The sequence below is a fragment of the Phascolarctos cinereus genome, unplaced genomic scaffold, assembly GCF_003287225.1.
Source record: "Phascolarctos cinereus isolate Bilbo 61053 unplaced genomic scaffold, phaCin_HiC Scaffold_3;HRSCAF=262, whole genome shotgun sequence".
In the NCBI taxonomy this organism is placed as follows: domain Eukaryota; kingdom Metazoa; phylum Chordata; class Mammalia; order Diprotodontia; family Phascolarctidae; genus Phascolarctos; species Phascolarctos cinereus.
The window spans coordinates 247,923,614-247,949,034 of NW_027555736.1; the positions used below are offsets into that span (position 1 = coordinate 247,923,614).

The window sequence follows — 25,421 nt, forward strand, 5'->3', positions numbered from 1 at the left end:
GTTTTGTTCACTCCTGGGTCCAGCATAAGATAATTAAAATGTAGAATAAGTTATTCTTGTTATATGTAACAATGAGGAATACTGAAGAAAAGGTTGAGTTACCATAGGAGATTATGAATTTTTTTTGAAACTCATAAAATCATAAAATGAAACTCAAAAAATTGAAAAGACCTTAGAGGTATCTAGACTAGTTACCTGAATTTTACAGTTTTGCAAAGAGCCAGTTAGTGGCAGAATCAGGGTTAGAATGCAGGCCTCCTAACTTCTTTGTTCTTTATGTTACATCATTCTACCTCTATCTTGGCTTCCTTACTGCCTGAGGTGGCCAAAAGTAAGAGACTAAGTTAGACATTGTTTGAAGTTCCAGTCCACAATTTCCTGTGATTAGCAATGTGTCTGATAATGATCTTGGTTTTTGTCCCACTCTTCTACTTTTCATGTTTGCCCTCCCCTTTTTTTTTCCCAAACATAAACTGATTCATTCTTAAGATTGTAGCCTTCCCTCCCCCACTGAACTGGAGTTTCTCCAAACCTGAGTCTCATTGTCATAAAAATCCCAACCAATGTGACAAATTGTATGTCTAATTTTTATAGGAACTGCTTATGGAAACGTTTTACTATAGACATTCTATTCCTAAGACAGTTACTCACAGCTAAGAGCAGTTGCCCTTCATTATTGGCTTTTCTAAAGTGTACCTAACAAATAATCTTCATCTAGTTTCTCTTTTGTTTCAGACCTGTATGTGGAATCAGAGGGAAAACACTCATAATTAACCTGCCAGGTAGCAAGAAAGGGTCCCAGGTAAGCATCATTGATTTCAGTGTTGTTTTCAATACTCACAGCTTATTCACTAATCTGAATTGAGCTGTGCATCCCACCTTAAAAATCATCAAAATTTGGTTTGAGTGTATGGTTACTAACTTTATGAAAACAGATATCATGTAGCTAAAAGTAAAATGAAACATTCTTCCTCAGATACTTATTAGCTATGTTACCCTGGGCAAGTCACTTAACTTCTGTCTGACTCAGTTTCTTGAACTTAAAATAGGAATCATAATAGAACCTATCTCCCAGGATTGTTGTGAGGCTTAAATAAAATAATATATGTAATATGCTTAAGTACATTGCCTAGCACACACTTGGTACTTAATAAATCCTTCTTCCACTCAAAGTTTTAAAACTGAACATTGAAAATTGTTTTTGCATGTAATTGGTGGAATATAAAGCCAGGTCTAATGAGATGCTATGGGATGCCTGAAGTGAGACATAAAGATTGGGAACAGCCTCTGTGAAGAGTAGAATAGTGAATTAAGAAGTAGAATGGCTGCTTTGTTTTGGTGAAGACCCAGTTGAGATTAGATAACAAATTTGCAGTGAGTGCAGTCAGCACAGTTTTGCAATTTCCTCCAGCTCTGTTCAGGAGCAAATAATAAGTGGGTAGATGGTAGGAGTAATCCAGGGTTGGGGTTTAGTAAAGCATGATTACCAAGAAATGGAATAGCACTAGCAGCTTAATCATGATATGCTTATTATCTTTGAATCTGATTCTCTCTTGCTTAAGGATAGTCATTTGTGTATCCCTGAATAATTCTCTTCCTCTAGACCTTTAGGGGAGAATTAACACAAGTTACCAAGCCACCTGGTACAGCAGAAAGTACTGAAAGGAGAGCCAGGGAATTTAATTGGTTGGTATGTAGCACACACTGTGCCAGGGTACATCAAGTGGATGTACCGTTTTTTAAAAGCCCCCAACTCATTCATCATTTCATCGTTTCATATTGAACCTGAAGCACATATTTGTTGATCATCTGATATTTATATCAGATATTCAATAGACATTGTATTAATTTATAAAGAAAGAAGAAGAATAGTTTCCAGTCTTACACTCATGGAGTTTTTAAACTTTTCATTGTGGAAAAACATATTTATAAATGCATATACAAGGTATAAAGTGAATGTGTAGTAAGAGTAGTCTAAAGAAAAAGCATCATTTCCAGTTGTGAGGATCAGAGAACAAAGGCTTCATTGAGGGGCTCAAGTGCTTTTATGCATTTATGTCTTGTCTCCCCAATGTTTTGTGATCTTCATGTAATCTTATTTTTTTAATCTTTGTCTTATTCATTTTTGTTTTTGTAGCAGCTAAGCTCAGGGCCTTGTGTATGGCCACTCGGGAAATACATAGGGCTATTTAGACCACTAGTCGGACTTTAAATCAGGAGATCACTTTCCACAAAGGCATGTGAGATTTAACTACACTCTCTACTTAATTCCATTACAGCCTTTCCAACTCAGTCCTAGAATACATGTACTTTTATTCTTATACAGGGATGATCTGGCTCATGAAGGGGAATAGAAAGCTCAAATTACACTTAGCAGAAATCACTCTGAGATTATAATTCCTGAAATTTGGAAAGAAAACCTAGACAGAATTTATGAAAGTTTATATATATACTTAGCTTCTATAATTACTAATGTTTTACCTCAGTCTTCAAATTATATCTTCTATATGATTTTATAAACAGATCCATCGTAGTTTCAGTAATGCAACAATAACTTGTTTTATACTATATGCCCTGACAATAACTTGTAAATTAAATTTACTTGTCATCATTAAATAACTTGTAGGATTACAAAATCCTAGGCAGTAACTGAAGAGCTCAAAGGTACATATGTATTTTCATCATTGCTGTCCACTGGAGATAGAGGTTTCCAAAGAGAAAGATGATTTAGAAAAGTATACAAATGGTTAAGAAAAAGGTGTTGGAGAAGAGGATTTAAATTTCTGTGCCTAAACTTAAAATATAGCATCAAAGGGCTGTCAAACTGGCACAAAGTACACACTTTAAGAATAAGGCAGAATACATAGAATACAGAATGGACTTACAGATCTGATTGAAGCAGAATTAGAAGGGGAGAGAGAACTGTCCATGTAAATCTTAAGTCACATACCGCTGAGAGTAACAGGTACAACAAAGACGAATAACGGTAGAGTTCAATAATAATTCAAATAATTCAATACAACAAATTCCCCAAAGAGAAACAATAAATAGCCATGGTTTCCATTGTACAGTGCTTAGGATTACAGGTTTAAAAAATGAACTAAAGAACACAAGAGGGCAAATTTAGCATCATAGAAAAGTAGACTTATGGTTCAGTAATTATTGACATTTTCTTGGATTCTATTTTTTGGTAGTAATGACATGTGTGGTTTTTTTCCCTCCCAGACATTTGGTATCTCTCCTCTTTTGGGATATTTTGAGAATCTATCCTTGTCTAAGCTGTTCTTCCTGTCTTTATTTTCTTTACTACATTTTCTACTTACTTATGTAGTCCTTCTGAATCTGAGATATTAGAGCCTAAATATAATAATTTCATTGCCATTGATGGAAAGATCAGTTTCTTAGAGTAATGTTGACAAATCTTTTGCATCTTTCATCGGCTTAGTAATCCTTCCAGTTTTATTCTTATATGGTCTTCAAATAATCTGGCTTAATCAGGTCTCTCACTAAGTTTTCTATAAATGTGTTTTTCCTTCACCCTTTCTTACTGTTTCATTGGTGTGTAGGACAGTGACCACCAAAATCAAGAGTTTGGAGTCTGAATCAGAGATCAGAAAAGGTCTTTATTCTTTCTCATGAGAAAGGGTACCACCCCTAGTCGCCATTGCCGGCCAAGAGAGTATGAGTTGGGAGCTGCATCCTTGGCTCTTTTTATCCCCTAATGCGATGACCCCTCCCACTCTCTTACCCCTTTCTCCTTTGACTGGGTACTCAGGACACAGCAGCTAATACCCAATAGAAGTAAATGTGATCATATTTGGACTAGATGCGTATGGAAGTAGGAGCGACCAGGCACTGAGCTCCCCCATGCTGACATGGTGCTGGAGAAGTAGAAGCTTATTGGGGAAAATGGAAACTTAACTCAAGGCTTTCTGGAAGAACAAAACTTAGGCCTGTGGGAACTGCACTGCAGTCCATCTCTCACACTCAGGCAGAGTGCAGGAGAGAGATAGGAACGTAGCAGGGAGATACTGATGAGGGAACTTCACTGTGAGCCATCCCTCACAATTGGTCTATACTGTTCCTAGTCTCCCACCATGCTTCTCCAATGTTTTTTTTTATTATATACTGCTGTTGCGAGTAGCTGCTCTCTGTCTCTCTCTCCCTCTCTCCCTCTCCCTTTGTTTCTGTCTGTCTGTTTGGCAGGGAGATAAAGAGTTTACTGGCTCATGCAGGTCTTTTGGCTTCCTTTTTGTGGCGATTAAAATTGAATTTCCTTAGGAAATGGTAATACTTTGTGTTAATGTCTTCCTGTTTATCCATTTTCAACTTCTCAGTGTCAATACATTGATTAAATGTCAGGTAGGACTTTAGATTGCAGATTATATTGTCTCATTTTTATTCTTTTTCAATTTGGGATTACTGTTGCTCTCACAAGTGAGTGGACTGTACACAGAAAGCTGATTTGGGAATGGCTTTTGTGTCAGGAACCAGTCATTTCCTGTCAGGATATAAACAATTTCAATTTTTGTGATGTTATTCAATATTCTAGCACATACTGGTTCTCTTACTGAAGAAAATGCTCATCAAGGAGCTCATATATGGTTTACCAGCTTTTGATCTCTCTCACTTTTGGCTCCTGAGCCACATTTTCCAATATTTGTTTTTGCCATCTACCTCTGTGCCTATTTTTAAAGTTTTTTTTTTTAATTAACAAGTTATTATTTATCCTATGTCTTACCTCCATTCCCTCATGAATCCTAGGGTGGGAGGGAAAGAGGAAGAAAAACCAAAATAAAGGCCTTGTAACAAATATACATAGTCAAATAAAATAAGTTCTAATAATGGATGTGATCAAAAATATGTATCTCATTCTGCATATTTAGTCCATTACCCCCTGTCAGGAAATGGGTAAAAATCTTCATCATTTGTCCTTTGGAATCATGATTAGTCATTGATAAGCATCCTTAAGTCCTTCAAAGTTGTTTATTCTTACAATGCCATTGTTAGAGTATAAATAGTTATCCTCATTTCTCTCTCTGTCAGTTCATACGAGTCTTCCCAGATTTCTCAGAACCCATCCCCATCATTATTTCTTATAGCACAAGGTATTCCATTACATTCATAGTCATATAATTTGTTCATCCATTCCCCCATCTATTGGACACTCCCTTCATTTCTATTTCTTTGCCTTTACAAAAAGAGCTGCTATAAATATTTTTATACATATAAGACCTTTACTCCCTTCTTTGATTTCTCTAGGGGAGTAGGCCTAATAGTGCTATTGCTAGATAAAAGGATAGGCTCAGTTTAGTTACTTTGGGCGCATAGTTCCAAATTACTTTCCAAAATTATTGGCCATTTCACTGCTCCACCAATAATGGAGCTTTCTCATAACCCCTCCAACATTTGTCTTTTCTTTTTTTGTTATCTTTGCCATCTGATAGATATGAGGTAGAACCTCAGAATTGCCTTAACTTGCATTTTTCTAATTATTAGTGATATGGAGCATTTTTTAGTATGGCTATAGATAGCTATGATATTTTTCCTTTGAATTACCTGTGTCATGAGGGGTTATAAAGGAAGTTAAATAAGACAGAAGGCCTAGGAATAGTTTTATTATGTTTTGATGATCTTAAAAGAAGAAAGGAAAGAAGGATACACTTGGGAAGAAAAGAGGACAAGGGGCAAGGGACGTATATCTCACATACTTGGGGCCAATAAAATTTATACAAGCAAGGAAAGGGTAAGGAGAGAGGGCATCATTTGAACCTCACTTTTATCTGAACTGGTCAAAAGAGGATAGAATCCTCAGGGTGTGGTATAGAAATACATTCAACTCAACAAAACAAGAGGGGAGAATAAGAGGAAGGATAGATTCAGAGAGAAATTAGTCATAAAGCAAACTGGGCTCAAAGTGAACATATGAATAGGTTAAAAAGGAAAGAAAGAAAAGGTAAAAACTATTCATCGGAATCTATATGAGGGAAAGAGAAGAGAAGTAGATTGTATCAACCATAGAACACTGGTGCTGAGCACATTTCTCTTCCACAAACTTCTACTTTTTTGTAAAAAAAAAAAAAAAGGTGGGGAACAAAAAGTAAAAACAAAAAAATAATGTAGGACGTCAGCTCTGGGCCCACTATCCCTGAGCTAGGTCAGCTACATCTTCCCCAGGGTTCTGTGGGTACCCTAAGGGATTAGAATCATCTTTCTCCACTGCCATCTATTTGAAGTCCCACTGGTTATGTTCCCCACACAGTTAACTGTCAGGGACTAGTGCCTTGGTTGCATTTGGCGTTAATTAGCTTTTTCAAAAGGATATTTACTTTGAAAATATAACAATTAAAAAATATAAATATTTCCCTCAATACCAACAAGGCATGTTCTTTCCTATATGACCCAAGATTTTATAGAAAGTGGGCTCAGATTTAGCATAATTTATATATAACATTGATACTACCATGTGCATAACTAGCAAATGAATCTTTATCTCACTTGTCACTGGGCTAAATCCTAAATGTCCCAAAGTTCACTCTTTATTCCGCAAGTATCAGTGCTGGATTGGATACAAAACCCAAGAAGGACTGCAACTTCCAGAGACTAGTTCTTCTGACCTTTTGAAACTCACAAGGTTGGGGTTTCCAAATTAGTCCCTTTTACCAAAAATGGAAAAGAACAAATGGTGAGCAAAAGGAGAAAAGCCCATTTTCATGGGCCCATATATCAGCCTCAGTGGAAAGAAGGCCTAAGGCTTTTCCTCTTAGAGCGTGGTCTCTCACTAGATGCCATCAGTGAAAGACTGAAACCAAGAGAGAGCAGCTGAAGAATGATTAGCCAGGCTCTGGTCAGCTAATGCCTTTTTGATGGCCTCTGCAGCCAAAGAGCCTCCTGTTGACTATTGTGATTAACTGACCAAATCCAGTTAGAGAATATCTGTGTGCTCCCGTCTCTCCAAAGCAGTTCCATCACAACTTTTCTAGAAGCAGGTTCTCCCGTCTCTTCCACATGAAGCAACACCATCAAAAATGCTCTGTATGTGTTCAATTCCCATTACAATAGGATGGTAGGAAATACGTAATTAACAATCAGAACCATGAATGTAAACATCTGTGATGCACTGACCTAATCAGAATCTGATAATATGTTGCTGTTAAGAAACCAAGATAAAGGACTAAAGCAAAAATCATGTCTTCAGGCACAGCAACAGCAAAAATAGGCGATTAAAAAGAGATAGGCAAGGAAACTACTTTTTCCTTATGCCCACCTTTGTACTGAAGTCCAGTAGAAGCTAAGATCATTAGGGGAGGGGCTTGTTGGTTTTTTTGTCTTTGTACCTCCAAAACCAAGCACAGTACCTGACATACTATAGTAAACACAATAAATTCCTTCCTATTGAATGAATGAAAAATGCCAACGGTTAGCCTGTATTCTGGTTCAGTATAAAAGATCTTATCAAGTCTTCATAGAATTTCTCTACTTTCTCGTGCTTTGCAACAGATGTTGACATGTAAGCTGCAGGTATCTTCATAATAGCATTTTTGCAGATTTTCATCCATTAACACTTCAATATGATGTGACCAAGTGTCTCATGAATTAATATTCCTTACTGTCTTTGAATTTATATGAAAACCAACTCTACTACCGTGTTTATTTAACTCTCAAAGGATATAAATAGATAGATGAGAGAGAAAGACAGATTATAGTGATATAAATTACTGTTAGCTATAACTTCTATATATATACATATACATACACACACAGAGGGTGTTCCAAAAGTCAGTGCAATTTTAAGTTCTTTAAGCTTTAATAAATTATTAAAGCTTTATTTTTAAGAGTAATATATAATTAAAGCTTTAATAGTTTAAAACTGTACTAATACCTTTGAAACGCTATATAGATACAGATATATAAAGAGAGAGTTTCATTTGTAGCAAGAACATCAATATTGATATGATTGAGTTCCTTACATAGTATGGGAGCTTGTTGAACTATAGGTTGTCTAACAACTGAATCTTAACACACTCATCTTCTTTTCCATCACTCTGCTATTGACACTGGAGCAATAGAAAAGAACCACATAAGACTGAGAGCCATTTCTAAACTATCTTTGTTTCGTGTGTTTCCCTGACCCCAAAAATGTATCAATTAGTTGCAGCCTATTGGTAATGGCCTTCTGTGTACTAAACTAGCATGGTCTTCAGAAAGCAAGCACACAGGTTTATTAGGATCTTACTTGAAGCTTTTCCAACTTGTTAGACTTACTAGGTTTGTGGTCTGTTACATAACAGCTCCTCAGGGTATCCTTTATGCCAAAAGGGAATGATGGATCAGGACTTCCAGGAAGATTATTTAAGACATATATGCATTAAAAATACCCAGGCCAAAAACACCTCATGTCTTCTCTTCTACTAATATTTTCTTTGGCCCCTACCCATCACCAACTAGGAGTAATCATCTAAACTCTTCACTCTGAGTTGCTATACACTAGGCACCACTCATTGTACTCTTAAATTATATCAGCTCTCAAATTTATCTTTTCTTCCCAGGAGACTGTAATATCCATGAAGTCAGGGACAATATGTAGTGTTTTCTGTGTGTTCTACATAATACAAAGTGTAGTACCTTTCAAGTGGTAGGAACTCAGTAAATAATTGTTTTAAGAATGAATGAACAATATAAAATAGAATGTGATGAGTGTAATAGAGATGCAAACATAGTGCTTTGAAATTTCAGAGAAAGGATAGAGCTCTGAGAATAAATTAGTTTATTCATCATAATGATCTAATACCATGTTCTCACTGTAACTGTGAAAATCTTTTTTCCACTTCTTCCAAAAATCTGTTTTTAGTTACCATTTGTAGGTGCACTAATAGGTATTCAATTCATCCTATGAGAAATGTTGTATTTGGAATTTTTGTTTTATGGCCCATGCAATGTGATGTTTGTGGCCTGAAAAGTAATCTCTTCATAAATACAGTGTTTCAAACACGTTCCTTTTTGTTCACATTGCCCCCTTGAAAGCTCTGTGTTTTATTGAATTATTTATTGAATGTTCATGCTGCCATTCTGGTAACAGATAGGTAAAAAGGTTAATACAGCTTCTCAAGTAATTTTCATCACTATCTTTTTATATGCCCAAAAGGCACCCCTTCATCATATTCTTTTCTTCCTCTTGCACACAGGAATGTTTTCAGTTTATACTGCCAGCCCTACCTCACGCCATTGACCTTTTACGTGACGCCATTGTAAAAGTAAAAGAGGTGCATGATGAACTTGAAGATTTGCCTTCTCCACCACCTCCTCTTTCCCCTCCTCCTACTACTAGCCCTCACAAACAGACAGAAGACAAAGGAGTTCAGTGTGAGGAAGAGGAAGAAGAGAAGAAAGACAGTGGTGTTGCTTCGACAGAAGACAGTTCCTCATCTCATATAACAGCAGCAGCAATTGCAGCCAAGGTAAGTCTGCTTAATTTAGAAAGGAAAGCAGTTTTAGTTTCTATATTAAATGATACATGATCCCTTTGGGGTTTTTTGTAAATATTAGTATTTTAAATGACAAGAAAGGAAAACATTATAATTATTTTAAGGTAAATTGTGTCATTAATTCCATACTAACATACAATTCACCACAGGTGTTCCACCCCGCCCCCCGTAAATAACCATTTTAGTGTGTCCTTGAGTATTTTCTAGGCTAGTTTATTCAATCACTGTCTCACATATCACTCATGTTTACCTGAGTGATTACCTAAAATACATTTCTCTGTAGCCTTTTCTCGTATACATTTGATATTAATTTTATATAATAATAATAATAATAATTCCTTTTGTAATGAATTACCTATCATTCCATAGAATAACTTCCAAGATAACATTTACAATTTTAGGAAATAGAATTGCATGCTGTTAAGTCAATATATAAAACATCATTATTCCCAGAAACCTAATACTTTTTGCTGATGTTCAGGAACTGTGAATGGATTTTGTTATTTGCAAGTTACAATAGCAGGGTCTTATGTTCTGTAATTCTTTATAAGGAGACCCCATCTACTCAACTTCTTTATGAAACTCCATTTTTTTTTCTCCCTAGGATTACTTAAATGGGAAAAGACCAAATCTTGTCTCATTTTGGATATATGTTACATATATTTGCCACTATAATTTTTCCTTTAAAATTCAAATACAGTATCATCCATTGTTACCTTAGCCTCCTGACATGATTTGATTAAGATAGCATTTGAATGAATGTTTCATTTAAGAAAATGCAACAGTGCTAAAAAATTACCCCATAGTGATCATCTAAAGGAAGTATATGTTTTGTTTCATTGACTTGTATTTTATTTTTAATATTCCTTTTCCTTCCCCAACCGTATCTCACTTTCAAAATTCCTTTTGCTATTCTCTTAAGAATGTATGAGTTTCTGACAAGTGAATAAGTCATTTTCAACTGTCAAGACAAAACAACACTCCTGGAATATTCTTAGGTGCCTCACTGTGTATCGTTGCAATTTTTGTGTCGGTGCATTATTCGTAGGTCATCTTTACCACCCTATATAGCACAGCATCCAGCACAGATAGCATGTAGTACATCTAGGAGACCACACGAAAGTGAAACATACGAGAAGAGTGTCATTAAGAATCCAGTTTAATGTGGACTTCCTAAGTAATCTTGTTAAATCACTGAAATATTTTGAAACAAATGTGGAGAACTTCAGAAGAGAAGGGGAATGGAATCAGTCCATGCACATAGAGAGATTCTTTAGGCTTTTAGATTCCACCTAGCCCAGAGAAAGTGTCCTAGGGTCGCTATTGCTATTCACCACTTCATATGCATTAAGCATTTGTTTTTGTTTTATCAGAGTCATATTATGCTGTTTCTTGTTTAAAAGCGAGCAGTTTATAAGAATGGAAATGAGGAATGATTATTGCTTCTCTGTTGCCCACCATTCAGAACTCATTTCCTTACGTGTAAAAATCTTCTGATTTTACTCTGTAATCATACTGTATTGGGTACAATTAGAATTATAAATTCATCATTGCTGATTGAAGTTTTATTAAAACAGTTAGCAATGCAATGTCAGACTTAATGTGTTGATTATCTTGAAATAGCTGGAGCCAATGATTTAATTTTTTTAAAGCAATGTAGAGCTTAAGATTTAAATTGACCATTCCCCTCTAAGTTTGTAAGAATTTGTCATTTCATTGTCCCATCTGTTTTCACCCTTGTTCTTTTCCAGTCATTTTGCTTGTATAGTTTCATGTTTCCTGTCACTGTATTCATAGCTGTTATGTGTTGTGCATTAGAAGCATCCATTCTACACCAGTCCTGCTGTTATCATGGCACACGGTGAGCAGCCCATTCCTGGTCTCATCAGTTATTCCCATCACGCAACAGGCAGTGCAGGAGAACGGGTAAGACATACCTACAAGAGGCTTTTGCATTAATGATTTTTGTGAACGTACTGCCTGCCTCCTATCCTAGTATTTAGGAAAGATGTGCTCATCAGTTTTTTATGCTGATGAATCTTCAGCAGTGTTTTTTTTTTTATGTGAAATTTAAATGCCATTGAGCATAAGGGAATTACATTTAACAGAGTTTCTACTATGACCAATGCATTTAGTTTAGGATTAAGTTACTGTGGTTTGTCAATAAGCTTCCATCACATAACCACCAAGAATTTCATCACTTACAAATCTGTGTTTCTGATTGTTCAGCAGTTTCATCTCATATCTTTAAATAAATTGCCAAACCTAATTAAACTAATCCCTTAAAATTATCACTTTAGAGTTTTAAAATCTGTTTTCTTTTTTCATCAGGTTATATTCTTTTTTAAGTAAATTTCAGTAGATAACTACTTCTACTTATATTTTTTTTGTTTTAACCACATATTCATTCTTTAATTTCTGTGTTTGGTTTCTTACTCCTTCATTGTTCCCTTTAGTTCTGAATCGGTGATCCTTTGATTACGTGATCTTTTCCACATACATCTGTTTAAGAAATAGTAGCTGTCTTTATAAACCACAAAAAAAGCCCCAAAAACCAACAACTGGGAAAACCAAACATAAAGATAGAAGCTTTGGCAAGGAACAAAATAACCTGTTTGAGAGAATGGCTGAATAGGAGTTAAGAAAAAAGGAAAGATTTAGTTGTTCTGGAAAGATGAATGAGGAAGGACATTAAGTTGTTATGTGCCACTGTATAAGGAGAACCAGAATTACTCACCTCCAGTACGCAAATGGATCTGTGACTTCCTCCTCAGTTCAGGAATTCCCTCCAGCATTGCAATTGCAACCCATCAATGCCTGCCCATCCTATGTAACTGTCATCCAGGTCCTCCCAAAATTTTGTGACCAGACATCTTCTCCATGTCCTTGAGGCTTTCCTCACTTTTCCCCAACATTGTGTGGGTACCAGTAGAACACTTTGGTCATATACGTGTTATCCCTTGTTCTTGCCCCATGACCAGCCTATCTTCTTTCTGTCATAAAATGGTTTGATGACATCCTTTATTCCTATCCTTTAGAATTTGTCATTGGTGATGTGTCTCAACTTGCTCACATCCACCATGCACCTTTCTTTGCCCCTCTTTTGAACTTCATCTTTAATTCTTCAGAGGTAGTAATGTTCCAGGTCTTACTTTCATACAGTAACATTTGTAAACTGTTTGTATTGTAGGGGCCTTTGCTGTTGTGGGAAGTTTAGGGTCCTTAAGAATGCTTTGTGATTTCCCAAAAATAATCCAACCTGCTGTCCTCCTTTTCAGTTCTGGGTCCAGCTCATTGTATTGTTTGTCTCAGATGTGCATACTGTTGGACAAGCTTGATAGTTTCCATTCACATGTATAACGAAGTGTAGGCAGCAGATATTCTTCTTTTGTTCTTTTCTACGTGGATAGATAGACTAGACTCCATTTAGTGATTACAGATGTCTTCTGTTAGGCTCTGCGATATCTTGGAGCTTGATGCAACCAATATAATGCCATCCTCAAACAGCGGCTGCTGGAGGACCTCAGCCCTCCTCAGCCTGGACACTGTGCTCTGTCTCCTCCATCACAGGAGTAAATACCTCTGGCAAGCATACGTCTATCGGTTTTCATGCGTTGCCCCATGCTTATTATTCCTGTTGCTGTATCTTCCAAAGAAAATTGATTGATCCTGATGAATCTGTGGGAAACACCTTGTGGTAAAAGAACCTGTAAGGTGACACTCAGTCGGGTATGGAAATCTACGTTACCCTACAGGAAGACGGGGGGGGGGGAAGGGGACAAGGGCGCAGGATGATGACAGAGGGAGGGCAGATTGGGGGAGGGGGTAATCAGAAGCAAACCCTTCTAAGAAGGGACAGGGTCAAAAGAGAGAACAGAATAAATGGGGGTGAGACAGGATTAAGGGAAATATACTTAGTTTTTCACAAGATGACTACTATGGAAGTGTTTTGCATGACTACACATGTATAACATATATTGAGTTGTTTGCCTTCTCAATGAGGGTGGGTGGGGAGGGAGGAAGGGAGAAAATTTGGAACCCTAAGTTTTAAAAACAAAAGTTAAAAAGAATTTGTTTTCACATGCAACTGGGAAATAAGATCTACAGGAAATGGGGTATAGAAATCTATCCTGCCCCATTGGAAAATTGAAGGGAAGGGGATAAGAGAAGGGGGGAGAGACAGAAGGGAGGGCAGATTAGGATAAAGGGTATTCAGAATGCATTCCATCTTGGGGTGGGGGGAGGGATGAGATGGGGAGAAAATTTGAAACTCAAAATCTTGTGGAAGTGAATGTGGTAAACTAAAAATTAATTAATTAATTAAAAAAAAAAGAAGAAAGAACCTGTAAGGTGGCATTTTGTTTTACCAAGTTAAGTAAAACCAAAGTTTTACCAAGTTTCTTGATTAAAAAAATCAAGAAACAATAAGCACAATGGGAAATTATATTCTCCTCTTCTTTTTTTTTTGTTTTGTTTTGTTTTTGCTAGGCAGTGGGGTTAAGTGACTTGCCCAGGGTCACACAGCTAGTAAGTGTTATGTGTCTGAGGCCGCATTTGAACTCAGGTCCTCCTGAATCCAGGGCCGGTGCTCTATCCACTGCACCACCTAGCTGCCCCTCTCCTCTTCTTTCAGTAAATTATGAGGTGTTCAAGATGTAATCAGTTGTCAAATATCATTTGCTAAAACATACTTGCTCCGTACTAATAGCCTCATTGAAGATGCCCTTGATTTGTATATAGATGATCCTGATAAAGATTTTGTGTATCTGGGACAGTAGGCATATATGTTGGTAATTATGGATGACTACTCATTCGCCTTTTTTGGTATCAATAAGGTCCAAGATTTTTGCCCTGTCTTTGGTGTCTTCCTCTCCTTTAGGAGCCTTGAAAGGAGTCTCTGAATGCTCTGCCTTCAGAATGGATATCTTAGTTTGTATTTATTTGATCCAGTACAGCTGGTTTTCCTCTTTTTGTTATCTTTAATTCTATTAGCACTTCCTCTGTAAGTGTCCAAAGGATTGTGATATTAGGGCCCAAGTGTAGTAGTTTCACTGTCATAGAAGCAAAGAATCTGAGAATTAAAAGATAACTCAATGGCTATCTAATCCAACCCATGCATGAAAGGGATCCCTACCACAACGTACATGATAAGTAGTTTTGGCTTTGCTTGAAAATTTCCAGGGACGGGAAGTACGCTACCTCTCTAGGTATTCCATTAAACTTTTGAGCACCTCTAATTCTTAAGAGATTTTCCCAACATCAAGCCTAAATTGGTCTTTTTGCAGCTTCCACCTGTTGCTCCTGGTTTGGCTTCTGGGACCAAATGGAACAAGTCTAGTCCCTCCTACACAAGGCAGCCCATCAAGTACTTGAAGACAGCTATGATGTACTTCTATAGTCACAGACTTAAAGCCCTACCACACCATTTTGGTTGCCCTCCTCTGGACACTCTCCAGTGTATCGAGATCCTTCTTAAACTGGGTTTCCCAGAATTGAACAGAATATTCCAGATGAACTCTTAGGAAAGTAGAATACAATGGGCTATTCCCTCTTTATTCCTGGAAGCAGCCTAAGATCACATTGGCTTTTTTAGCTGACACATTCCCATAGCTGATGCAAATATATGCATGTATATATGTATGTGTGCAATATATATAAGCATATATATATATGTACACATATATACAGAGAGAGAAAAGAAACACAGTCCATTAATACTCCCAGATCTTTTCAGAATTATTTGTTATTATAAATTCTACTCTTAGCTCTGATGAGTTGATGGTCTGACCATATACAGATAGCTGACTCCAGAATAACTCCCACATCCATTAAAGTCTTTTCCTGGCTTTTGAAACGGAGCCAGTTTAATTCTTTGTGATTTCATTTGATTCCTGCAATGTCTACCTCCTACCAATTCTTTTTTTTTTTTAGACTTGATGATAAGGAGGCATGAAACTTATGTATAACCTCTCTCTCATTTCTTTTTTCTGAACCATTCTTTCCCATGTATTTCTCCCCATTCTCCCATTTTCCCACTTTTGCATTTAAATTATCAAGTATCAGCATATGTTGATTTGAAGGGGTTTGTTAAGTTCATAGAATTTCTTTACCAGTTTGTCTTTATCATTATTTTCATAATGACCCTTTTGCAAATATTTCTCATTACAAGATGAACATATGACTCATGAAATAATATTTCATATAGATTTGGAGTATACTATAAAACTCACTCCAGTTTTTTTCTTTGCCTCTGTAAAGAGTAATCCTATCTTTCTATTTATATGCAGCTTCCTTCTTTGTTCTTATTTGTAGACAAAATATCAAGATGGATATGATTCACCTTCTCCAACAGTATGTCCGCTCATTAGTCACTGGACAAGTCTCTCATATTTAGAGTATCAACAGTCAAATTAAAGTTTGTTGATGGTCAAAAAACCACATGATTCTTAGTACCCTCTGACTGTCTTTCTCATCACTTTGCCACTGTCCTAATAAAAATAGAGAGGGGACTGAGTACTGAGCACCATTTAAAAATTTTATTTGTTTCATAGGTTGCCATGATCAAAAAAAATTGGGTTATCATGATAGCCATCTTACCAGTAAGGTTCCTCTCTGTGATTAGCTATTCTTCTCCTTGGAAAATAGACTCAGTCTATTCCCCAGGCCAAAGTGGAAGCCTTCTGCATGGTAGAACCCAGTGTCACGTCCATGTAATGACAGAGCCAGAGTAGGACTTCTGTAGAGGAATGTGAAGTTCAAAATACAAAATATAACAAATGTAAATTAAGCACCTTATGTGCTTATGTACTGTTTTGACTATGGGACTAGAGATGGATTTAACATTTATTTGCTGCCCTCAGGGTATTTACAATCTGATAATAAATCTAGTATCTATAAAATGGTTTTCAGTATGACAAACTCCCAGATTTTAATTTTTACAAAATAAGCTTGCCTAGATAAAAAGTGTTTTTATCAAAAATAAAGAGATAAATTTAAATTTTTATTAGTAAAATAAATAATAAAATTGAATGGAGAACTGAAAAATGAGTTCTTTTAATATAATCTTACTGACAACCATGAATGCTCAATTTGCCAAATGTGATATAATAGTGACAATTTTATTTATTTTTCAGGAAAAAAATGAAGCTAGTACAGTCACAGCCAACATTAAATATCATATGCTAAGATACAGGTTTATGTCATACACACACACACACACACACACACACACACACACACACACATACATCTGATTGCTTCTTCTTAATCTCCTTTGCTGGATCCTTATGTAGATCTTGCCTGCCAACCTAAGGCGTCCCATAGGGTTCTGTCCTGATCCCTCTTCTCTTCTGTCATTATACTATTTTGTCTGGTGATCTCATCAGCTTCTGTGAATTTAATTACCGTCTATGCAGATGATGCTCAGATCTACCTATCCTTCCCCAGTCTCTCTGCTGACTACAATCTCACATCTCCAACTACCTTTCATACATCTTGAACTGGATATCTAATAAACATCTTAAATTAAACACGTCCAACACTGAACTCATTATCTTTTCTCCTAAACTTTCCTTTCCTACCTTCCCTATTACTATATAGGGCAATACCATCCTCCCAGTCTTCCAGGCTTACAACATAGGAGTCATCCTTGACTCCTCACTATCTCTCACCCCCCCACATCCAAGCTCTTGCTAAAGCCTGTCAATTTCACATTTGCAACATCTCTTATATATGTTTTCTTCTCTGACACTGCAATCGCTCTAGAGGAGGCTATTATAACCTCTCACATGGATTATTACAATAGCAATCTCTCCCCACTCTAATCCATCCTCCATTCAGCTATTGAAGTGATTTTCCTAAAGCGAGGTCCAATCATGTTACATATCCCCTACCCAGTAAACTCCAGGATCAAATACAACATCCTGTATTTGGCAATCAAATACCTTCATAATATATCCCCTTCCACCTTTCCTATCTTCTTACATCTTACACACCACCATGTATTCTTTGATCTGGTCTCCTAACTGTTCCCATAAAAACACTCCATTTTTGTGCTCTGGGAATTTTATCTGGCTGTCCCCCATGCCTGGAACATATTTTGCTTCTTTCTGTATCTCCAGTATTTAGCACAGTGCCTGGCATATAATAAGTGTTTAATAAATGTTTATTGACTAACCTAAAGAAAGTATTTAAGTGTAGAGAAGCAACTATTAGCTTTTGGAGCTTCTAGGATATTATACAGGCTCCTTTCTTATTTAGAAATTGGCAGTTTTAGTGCCATCCTTAACTCATTTCTCTCATTCATCCCACATATCTGATCAGTTGTTGAATCTTGTTATTTTTTCCCTTCACATCTCTAATGTATGTCCCCTTTTCTCCATATATACAACTGCTACCTAGTTCAGGCACTCAACACCTCTTGCCTGGACCATGTTAATTAATTGACTTCTGGTTGTTCTCCCTGACTCAAATCTTTCTTCACGCAATCCGTCCTCCACTAAGCTGCCAAAGTGATTTTTGTGTAGCATTTATCTGACCGTGTCATTCCCCCTACTTGGTTGGTTGTTGTCCTTCGTTTTCAAAAAGGACCAAAATAACATCCCTGTGTTGGAGTCAAGGTACAGTGTGTCCAACTGTGGCTGATCAGACAAGCCCAGAAAGCTCTACCTACCATAGGTTGGACACAAATAGTCCACATGAATACTTGGAGTGGAGAGGTCTCTAAATTTGCACATCTCATGTTTCTTTTGAGCTACTGCAATTCTACTTCACTCATGAAACATGGCACCTTCTTTGATGCAGGCACAGTGGGCAGTCCTTTGCCAGTGTCTTTTGTGTCATGCAGTCAATTCCAAAGTTCTTCAGAGACCTTGAGAGTGTCCTGGAATTGCTTCTTCTAACCACCATGTGAAGGCTTGCCTTGTGTGACCTCTCTGTAAAACAGTCTTTTAGGCAAACATATGCTTGGTATTCGAACAACACGGACAGCCCTTCGGAGTTGCACTCTCTGCACTAGTGTTTCAATGCTTGGCAGTTTAGTTCAAGAAAGGACCTTAGTGTCCAGCACCTTATCCTGCCAGGTGATCTTCAGAATCTTCCTAAGACAATTCAAATGGAAGCGATTCAGTTTCCTGGCATGGCATTGGTCTGTGTCCAGGTTTCCTAGGCATATAACAATGAGGTCACACAAAGACTTTGTAGACCTATAGTTTGATAGATAGCCTGATAGCTCTTCTCTCCCACACTTTACTTTGGAGCATCCCAAACATTGAGCTAGCTCTGGTAGTGCATACACCATCCTCATTCTCTCTGTGTACATCCCTGAAAAATATACTGCTGAGGTAAGTGAACTTATCCACAGCATTCAGTATTTCTCTGTTTGCTGTAACCAGTGGTTCCACATATGGATGTGTGGTGTTGGCTGGTAGAGAACCTTTGTTTTCTTGGTGTTAATTATTAGGCCAAAATTAGTACAAGCAGCAGAGAATCAACCCATACTTTGTTATTTTTCAGCCTCAGAGGCTGCATTGAGTGCACAATCTATACTCAGTGTACAACCCCACTCAGTAAACTCCAGTGGCTGCTTGTTGCCTCCAGAATCAAATATGAAGTCCTCTGTTTGTCAGTTAAGGCACTTCACAACCTGGCCCCTTCCTACCTTTCTAGTTTTTTACTTTACTCCTCTTCGTAAACTCAACAATCCAGCAACACTGGTCTGTTTACTATTTCTGTCTCATAACATTCCATCTCCCATCTCCGTGCCTTTGTACTGACTGTAGCCCATGCATGGAATGCTCTCCCTCCTTAGCTCTGCCTATTAGTTTCACTAATTTCCTTCAAAACTCAGTTTAAATTACACCTTCTGCTGTAGGCCTTTCCCTGTATGATTACCATCCATTCTACTTTTTATATATCCTGAACATACCTAGTTATTTACATATTTATCTACCCCATTGTAATGTGAGCTTCTTGACAGCAGGGACTATTTTTTGCCCTTTTTTTATCCATAGCATTTAGCACAGTGCCTGGATTATATTAAGATCTTAATAAAATGCTTATTGAATAACTGGTTGACCATGGCCATAATTACTCTGACACATGGTGATCCAAGTGCAAGGTCTTTGTATTTCAAATATGACATTTAAAAATAAGTGATTAAAAAGAATTGAGAAAAAAAGAATAGAGAGAATGAGGTGTTCAGATTGGTGATGCTTGTAATGAAACCATATACACTCTATGTGGACTTCTACTAGCAGTGATCTTATTCACATCTTAGCAGCTCCTCTGGTTTGTTGGAAGTATTCCAGAAGGTGTCTGCAGGAGATTAATCACTTGGGCTTTCCTTGGGTATTATTGAGCTGTTCTTTTCAGGCTTTCTCAGTAATAAGCTAAAGAGCTACTTTTAGAAGGGGAGGATCATGCAACCTACTTCTTTCTTTTTCATTCCTAAGTGTATCATATTTTTTGTGACAGGGAAGTAAATCTTGATCAGAATAGCAAGTGCTTGGTCTCTGTTCTTGTGTTTTAAAATTGTCCTTACTTAATATTAAAGTCCAACAAGACATTTCTGTTATCTTAAGATTTGACCAAAGGGAGACAGAAAGCAGCGTGGTTTCTAATATTCCTGCTGCACTTTATCAAATGATGACTTCAGAGGTTGGCTAAAGGTGTGTCTGATTTCCCAGCATTAATGCAATAGATTATTTAAAGATATGTGGTGATTTGCTGATAATACTTATCTAGGTGAATATAAGTGATTGCAGAATGTTTGATAATGTATTTTGTTTATAAAACCCAAGACATAGAATACATGATAAGAGAAAGTAAACATACCTGAGCCTTTCCAAATCCTTGAATTGATGCTTAGCTGAGGGTTGATCTCCTCATTCATGATCTGCATCGACCCTCCTCTGAGTCTTGGCTTCATACTCCCCTTGGCTCACCTCATCTTCTTTCTAACCATTAATCCTTTCCATCTTTCAAGGTTTAGCCCCTATTCAACCTCTTCTAGGAAGTTTTTCCTGACTATTCAAACCTATACTAATATATCCCTTTGGTGAACTACATTTCATTCATTCAACAAATATTTGTTTAATATTCACTGTGTGTAAAGCAGTGTGTTAGAGATAATACAGAGATATGTAGAAGAAAATATTTTCTTTCAAGAAGTTTATGAAAAAGAGGAGGAAATACAGCATACATACAAAGAAGTCTGAGGCCAATCAGTGGGACTTCTCCTCTACACCGCAAAACTTCCCAGGATCATGACTCATTTATTCCATTCCTTTTGTAGCAGAAGACATAGCTCCCTTTCTAAGACTAGTTCTTCTGAATGAATGAATCCTTGCTTCCACCTCTTCCCATATCTTCTAGGACCTTGCTTCAGTCATTATCTCATCCTCCCCAACCCCAAGCATCTTCAGTCACTCCCTCTCCATTTGTACCTTCTTATCTACAAATATTTTCAGTTCTCCCCCAAAACCCAAAAATTTAAGACCTGGAATAAATAATGAAAGTTGTATCAGACCAAGAATCCTTCCTTTAGCATCCCCAACCAGATGGTTACCTAACTTCTGTTTCAAAACCTTCAAAGCAATGTATTTCACTTCTGGATAACTCTAATTGTTTAAAAAAAAATTTATTTTCCTTAAGTAAAGCTTAGATCTGACAATCTGCAGTTTCCATTCATTGCTTCTAGTTCTGTTTTCTGGGGATAATCAGAACAAGTCTTAATTTTTTCCAGTGGAGTTTCAGTTGAACAGATAGGAACTCTGAGGCAATTCTAACAAAGCAGTGAGAACATCAGAGAGCTTAAGGTGAAAGGTTAAGCAACAGAGACCCATGCCAAACAAACAAACAAAAAACACCAAAATTGATCTGGTACTTGGAGCTGCCCATTCTTAGTATGGGGGCAGATGTCTAATTAATGTTTGATCCAGGGCTGTCCTAACCACAGAGATGACTTGGCTCAAGGGTGTCTGAAGTCCCTCCCAGCAATTGTAGTCTGGCTGCCCAGCTCTTCATCAGTTCACAGAATCTGGTTTTACTTGGCAAGATGCTCAGATCAGCAGGGGAACTTGCTTTGATCTGTCTAGTGCAGAGACCCAGGTTTGCAGTGGAAATCACTTCAGTCTCCTCAGAATAATGGGAAACTATTATTCCTCAGCTGTTAAACTGGATTAGCTTGCATACCTGGAGAGATTCAGAGATTCACAGAGCCACTCTGGTTCATGTGGAACAAGAGGCAATTGCAGCCTTTAACACTCACAGCTTTTTCAAAGCACTTTGGACTGGTCACTGTGAAAGACTCCTCTACCACCTGGATGCTGGCCTGTTCTTCTCAATACAACCTAAAGATGGCATCAACTTTTGGCTCCTGCATCACTGTTAATGTATATTGAACTTGCAGTTCACTAAAACTCCTAGTTCCCATTCATATGAAATGTTATCTTATCAAACTTTCCCACCTTTAATGTATGAGGTTGATTTTTTAAACTATATAACTTAACATATGTTCCTATTATATTTCATTTTATTTGATTCAGCTGATCATTCCATCCTTCTAGTCCGAATGTTATTCTTCTTGGAAGAAAAACAGAAGCGACATAAGAATTGAATATTTTGGCCTTCTCACCCATCTTCGTTTATCATCACTCTGTCTGCCGCAAGCAGCAAGTTCATCCCTTCACTGATACATTTACATAACATTTTAAATAATCCTGTTTGTTGTCCTCAGCATTCACTGCCATCCACAGTCACAAAAAAAAAGAAAAAAATTTTTTCTTTGACCTTTATACCCTGTTCAAAATCTTTCCATCTATAACCATGCTGGCTAGCTACATTACAAATTAATGTTATTCAACTTTAACTAGGTCCTCACTGCATCAGTGCAGTCTTTTTATATTTCTGTAATTGATTCTGTGTCTCACTCTCCACAAAAGCTTTTCCAAACCTCTTCTCCAATGAGACTTTTTTGTAAGGGTTGTTCAATCTCTTGTCTTTTTATCGCCAGGTGCATAGCATAATACTTACTGATTAATTGATCAGTCTCCATTTTTCTGCTATGCTTTTGTTTTTTTAACACCCTCAAAAAAATTCCCATTGTGTGCAGAGCACAGTAGGCAGGCTTTGGACTGCCAAACCTCTTGAAAAAGTTGTCTACATTCAATTTCTCTACTTCCTTAACACTTACTGTTTCAACAATCTGGTTTCCATGTTCCAACACTAGTGAAAATGTCCCCTTAAAGGTCACCAATAATTTCTTACTCCTTAAAGAGGGATAGTCTTTTCTTCCCCATTAGATTATAATCTCTGAAATTAAGAATTATGTATAATATTTCTTCATAGCCTTCCTAGTGCGTAAAAGTGCTTGACAGGAATTTTAAAATATTTTTAAATTAATTCCTGTCCTGTTTTCAACAGAAACATGAAGGGCATTAACTTGTAAGTTAGTAAGCATGTTAATGAAACTGTAATCATTACCATAATTAAAAAATCTGGTCCCCTGAAGTAGTCTGTATAATGATGGACTAAGATTTTCATTCTCAGATATTCACTTCTTCACCCACAACTTGAAGTTTCCTTCCTGAAAAACACAAAGAAATGCTACCAGTACCCTCTCACAAACCTTCCTAAATAAACCACAATGGAAAAGGAGGAATTTCAGGCCTGTAACTGATTGTAGATAAGGATTCCTCAGACTTATAGAGACTATTTAACAGTGCCTCTAGCTACTGCTGACTTACAGGGGTACAAGTAGGGTCTTAGGTCTTATAGACTGATCATTTTCCTATATCAGCTTTTCAGGGCTAAGGTCCTGCCAGCGTATTTTAGGTGATCCTTCTCTTGGTTTCTTTACTATAAAGAATACGTTGTATATATTGAATAGAGAGAGCTGATGGTATCTTAGGAGCTTATAAGGAAATAACTGTGGAGATAGTCCTTACCTATGCTCACAACTTGATGTCATCCTTAACTCCTTCCTCTCTCTTACTCTGCATATCCAGTGTGTTGTCAAGGTCCATCAGTGTCACCTCTGTTATATCTCTCACATACGTCCTCTTCTCTCCTCAGATATTGCTACCACTCATTGCCTTATACCTAGACTATTGTCTGCTAGTTAGTTTGCTTTCCTCAAACCTCCCCCTTTCTAGTTGTCAGATTATAAATTCTACTCACCTGCCAGATTGATCGTCCTACAATGCAGGTCTGACCATATCAGCCCTCAATTTGGTAAACTCCAGTGGCTCCCTATTACCTCTGAGATCAAATATAAAATCCTCCATTTGACCTTTAAAGGCCTAAAATACTTTCCCTCCTCATATTCACTTCCTAGTTTCCCTGGCTTCCTTTAAGTCTCAGCTAAAGGCTCACTTTCTACAAGAAACCTTTAGTGCCTTCCCTTTGAAATTACCCTCAGCTGTGAGCTAAGTCTTGAAAGAAGCCAGAGAAACCAGGAGTTGCAGGTGAGCAGGGATACCAAACAGAGGAACTTCTATCTCATCCTGGAGGTAATAAAGAATCAATAGAGTCTGTTAAGCAGGGGAAACCTATACTTCAGAAATATAACTAGCAGCTGATAGATTGGAGTGGAGAAAGACTTGAGGCAAGGAAACCAAGCAGGAGGCTATTGTAAAAGTAGGGGTGATGAGGGCCTGGACCAGGGTGGTGGCCATTGCCAGTGGAGAGAAGGTGTTGTGTGCTTTACATCGAAGGCACTAAGTATCAGAGTTGTTGTTCATTTGATCTGGAGGGTCCTATTGAGTTCTTCATGGAGTATTTCTACCTTCTCGTCATCTGCAACTGATGTTGATGTAATTTTTATTTATCTTTCTTTTATGTTTGTCTTTTTGCAAGTGCTTATCACGCCACAAACTAAGCCAGCGTTTGGGAACAGAAAGGTTCCCAAAAGATATGGATGAAAAATAAATTTACTGTTTCTCTTACACAGAAACAAGAATGGTAGTGGCAGTGGTCTGAGATTTCATGCCAGGGTCTATGGACGCTTCTTGGATGGTCTGATGCAGCACCTCCTCTACCAAGGGAGTTTGCTCAAGAGCTAGCATTCACTTTTCCATGTTAGGAAGAAACAGCATTTGCTTCAGGAATCAGGAACATGAGTACAGAGGGGGTGCAAAACCACAGCCAAGTCAAGTGAGCTTCTCTCCCCACTCCTACACTTATCGCGTTATCTGGCAACCTCTCCCCTCCAAAGTTCTCCTACCCCTTGTAGCATAAGCCAACTTCTCCCTCTACCTAGGGATTATGGTGCTGCCACCTTATGTGCATTCTTATTTTTGCTACTTTATCACTCTACCCCAGTGAGGGGAAAGCATAATTTGTGTGTGTGTGTAATAAATATATATATGTGTATATATATATATATATATATATATATATATATATAAACATGAGACATATTCATAAATGTCTCTAGCTCATCAATTCTATTGAATCTGTCATGGGTTCAGCTTCATGCAGACTAGTTAATTTTTCTCTGTTCTGTGGTTAAAGTGCATACCCAAATCTGGTTTGCACGTGTAGATTCTTGGTCACAGAGGAATCAGATGAAAGAAAAATGTTTAGGCTAATCTGCAGGAATATAATAAGAAGTAGAGCATAATAGCTTGCATGTGAAAGATAACATCTTATTATCAAGGATATCTTTGGCCAGAAAATGTGGATCATTCATGTAGTGATTTAAAATTAGCCCAAGTAATGTTTTGGTGCTCCCTAAAATTAAAAAAAAGAAAGAGAAAAAAAGAAGGTTTCCAATATGTTAAGTAGATCCTTTATGAAGAATTTACAGAAAAGTACAAATAAGAGTAACCCAGAATGAAGCATTAAAGGTGTTGGATTCTGCCTATTTGTCTGAAAACACAAATCTAACAAGGAATTAAAGCAAAAAAATGATGTTGTATAGTGACTCTTTCCAAA

At 37.2% G+C, this 25,421-nt stretch overlaps 1 protein-coding gene across 18 annotated transcripts in view; it reads left to right on the forward strand.

The window, feature by feature from the left end:
* Positions 1 to 25,421, forward strand: part of GPHN (gephyrin) — a 789,636-nt gene that overhangs the window by 474,998 nt on the left and 289,217 nt on the right. For 11 of the 18 annotated variants that reach the window (XM_021004811.2, XM_021004814.2, XM_078151539.1 and 8 more), the window contains 3 exons: positions 736 to 802; positions 9,186 to 9,458; positions 11,304 to 11,411. In XM_021004811.2, the coding sequence (XP_020860470.1) occupies positions 736 to 802; positions 9,186 to 9,458; positions 11,304 to 11,411 (448 nt within the window). The remainder of the gene's footprint in view (positions 1 to 735; positions 803 to 9,185; positions 9,459 to 11,303; positions 11,412 to 25,421) is intronic. The other 7 variants (XM_021004816.2, XM_021004822.2, XM_021004820.2 and 4 more) reach the window with 1 other exon arrangement.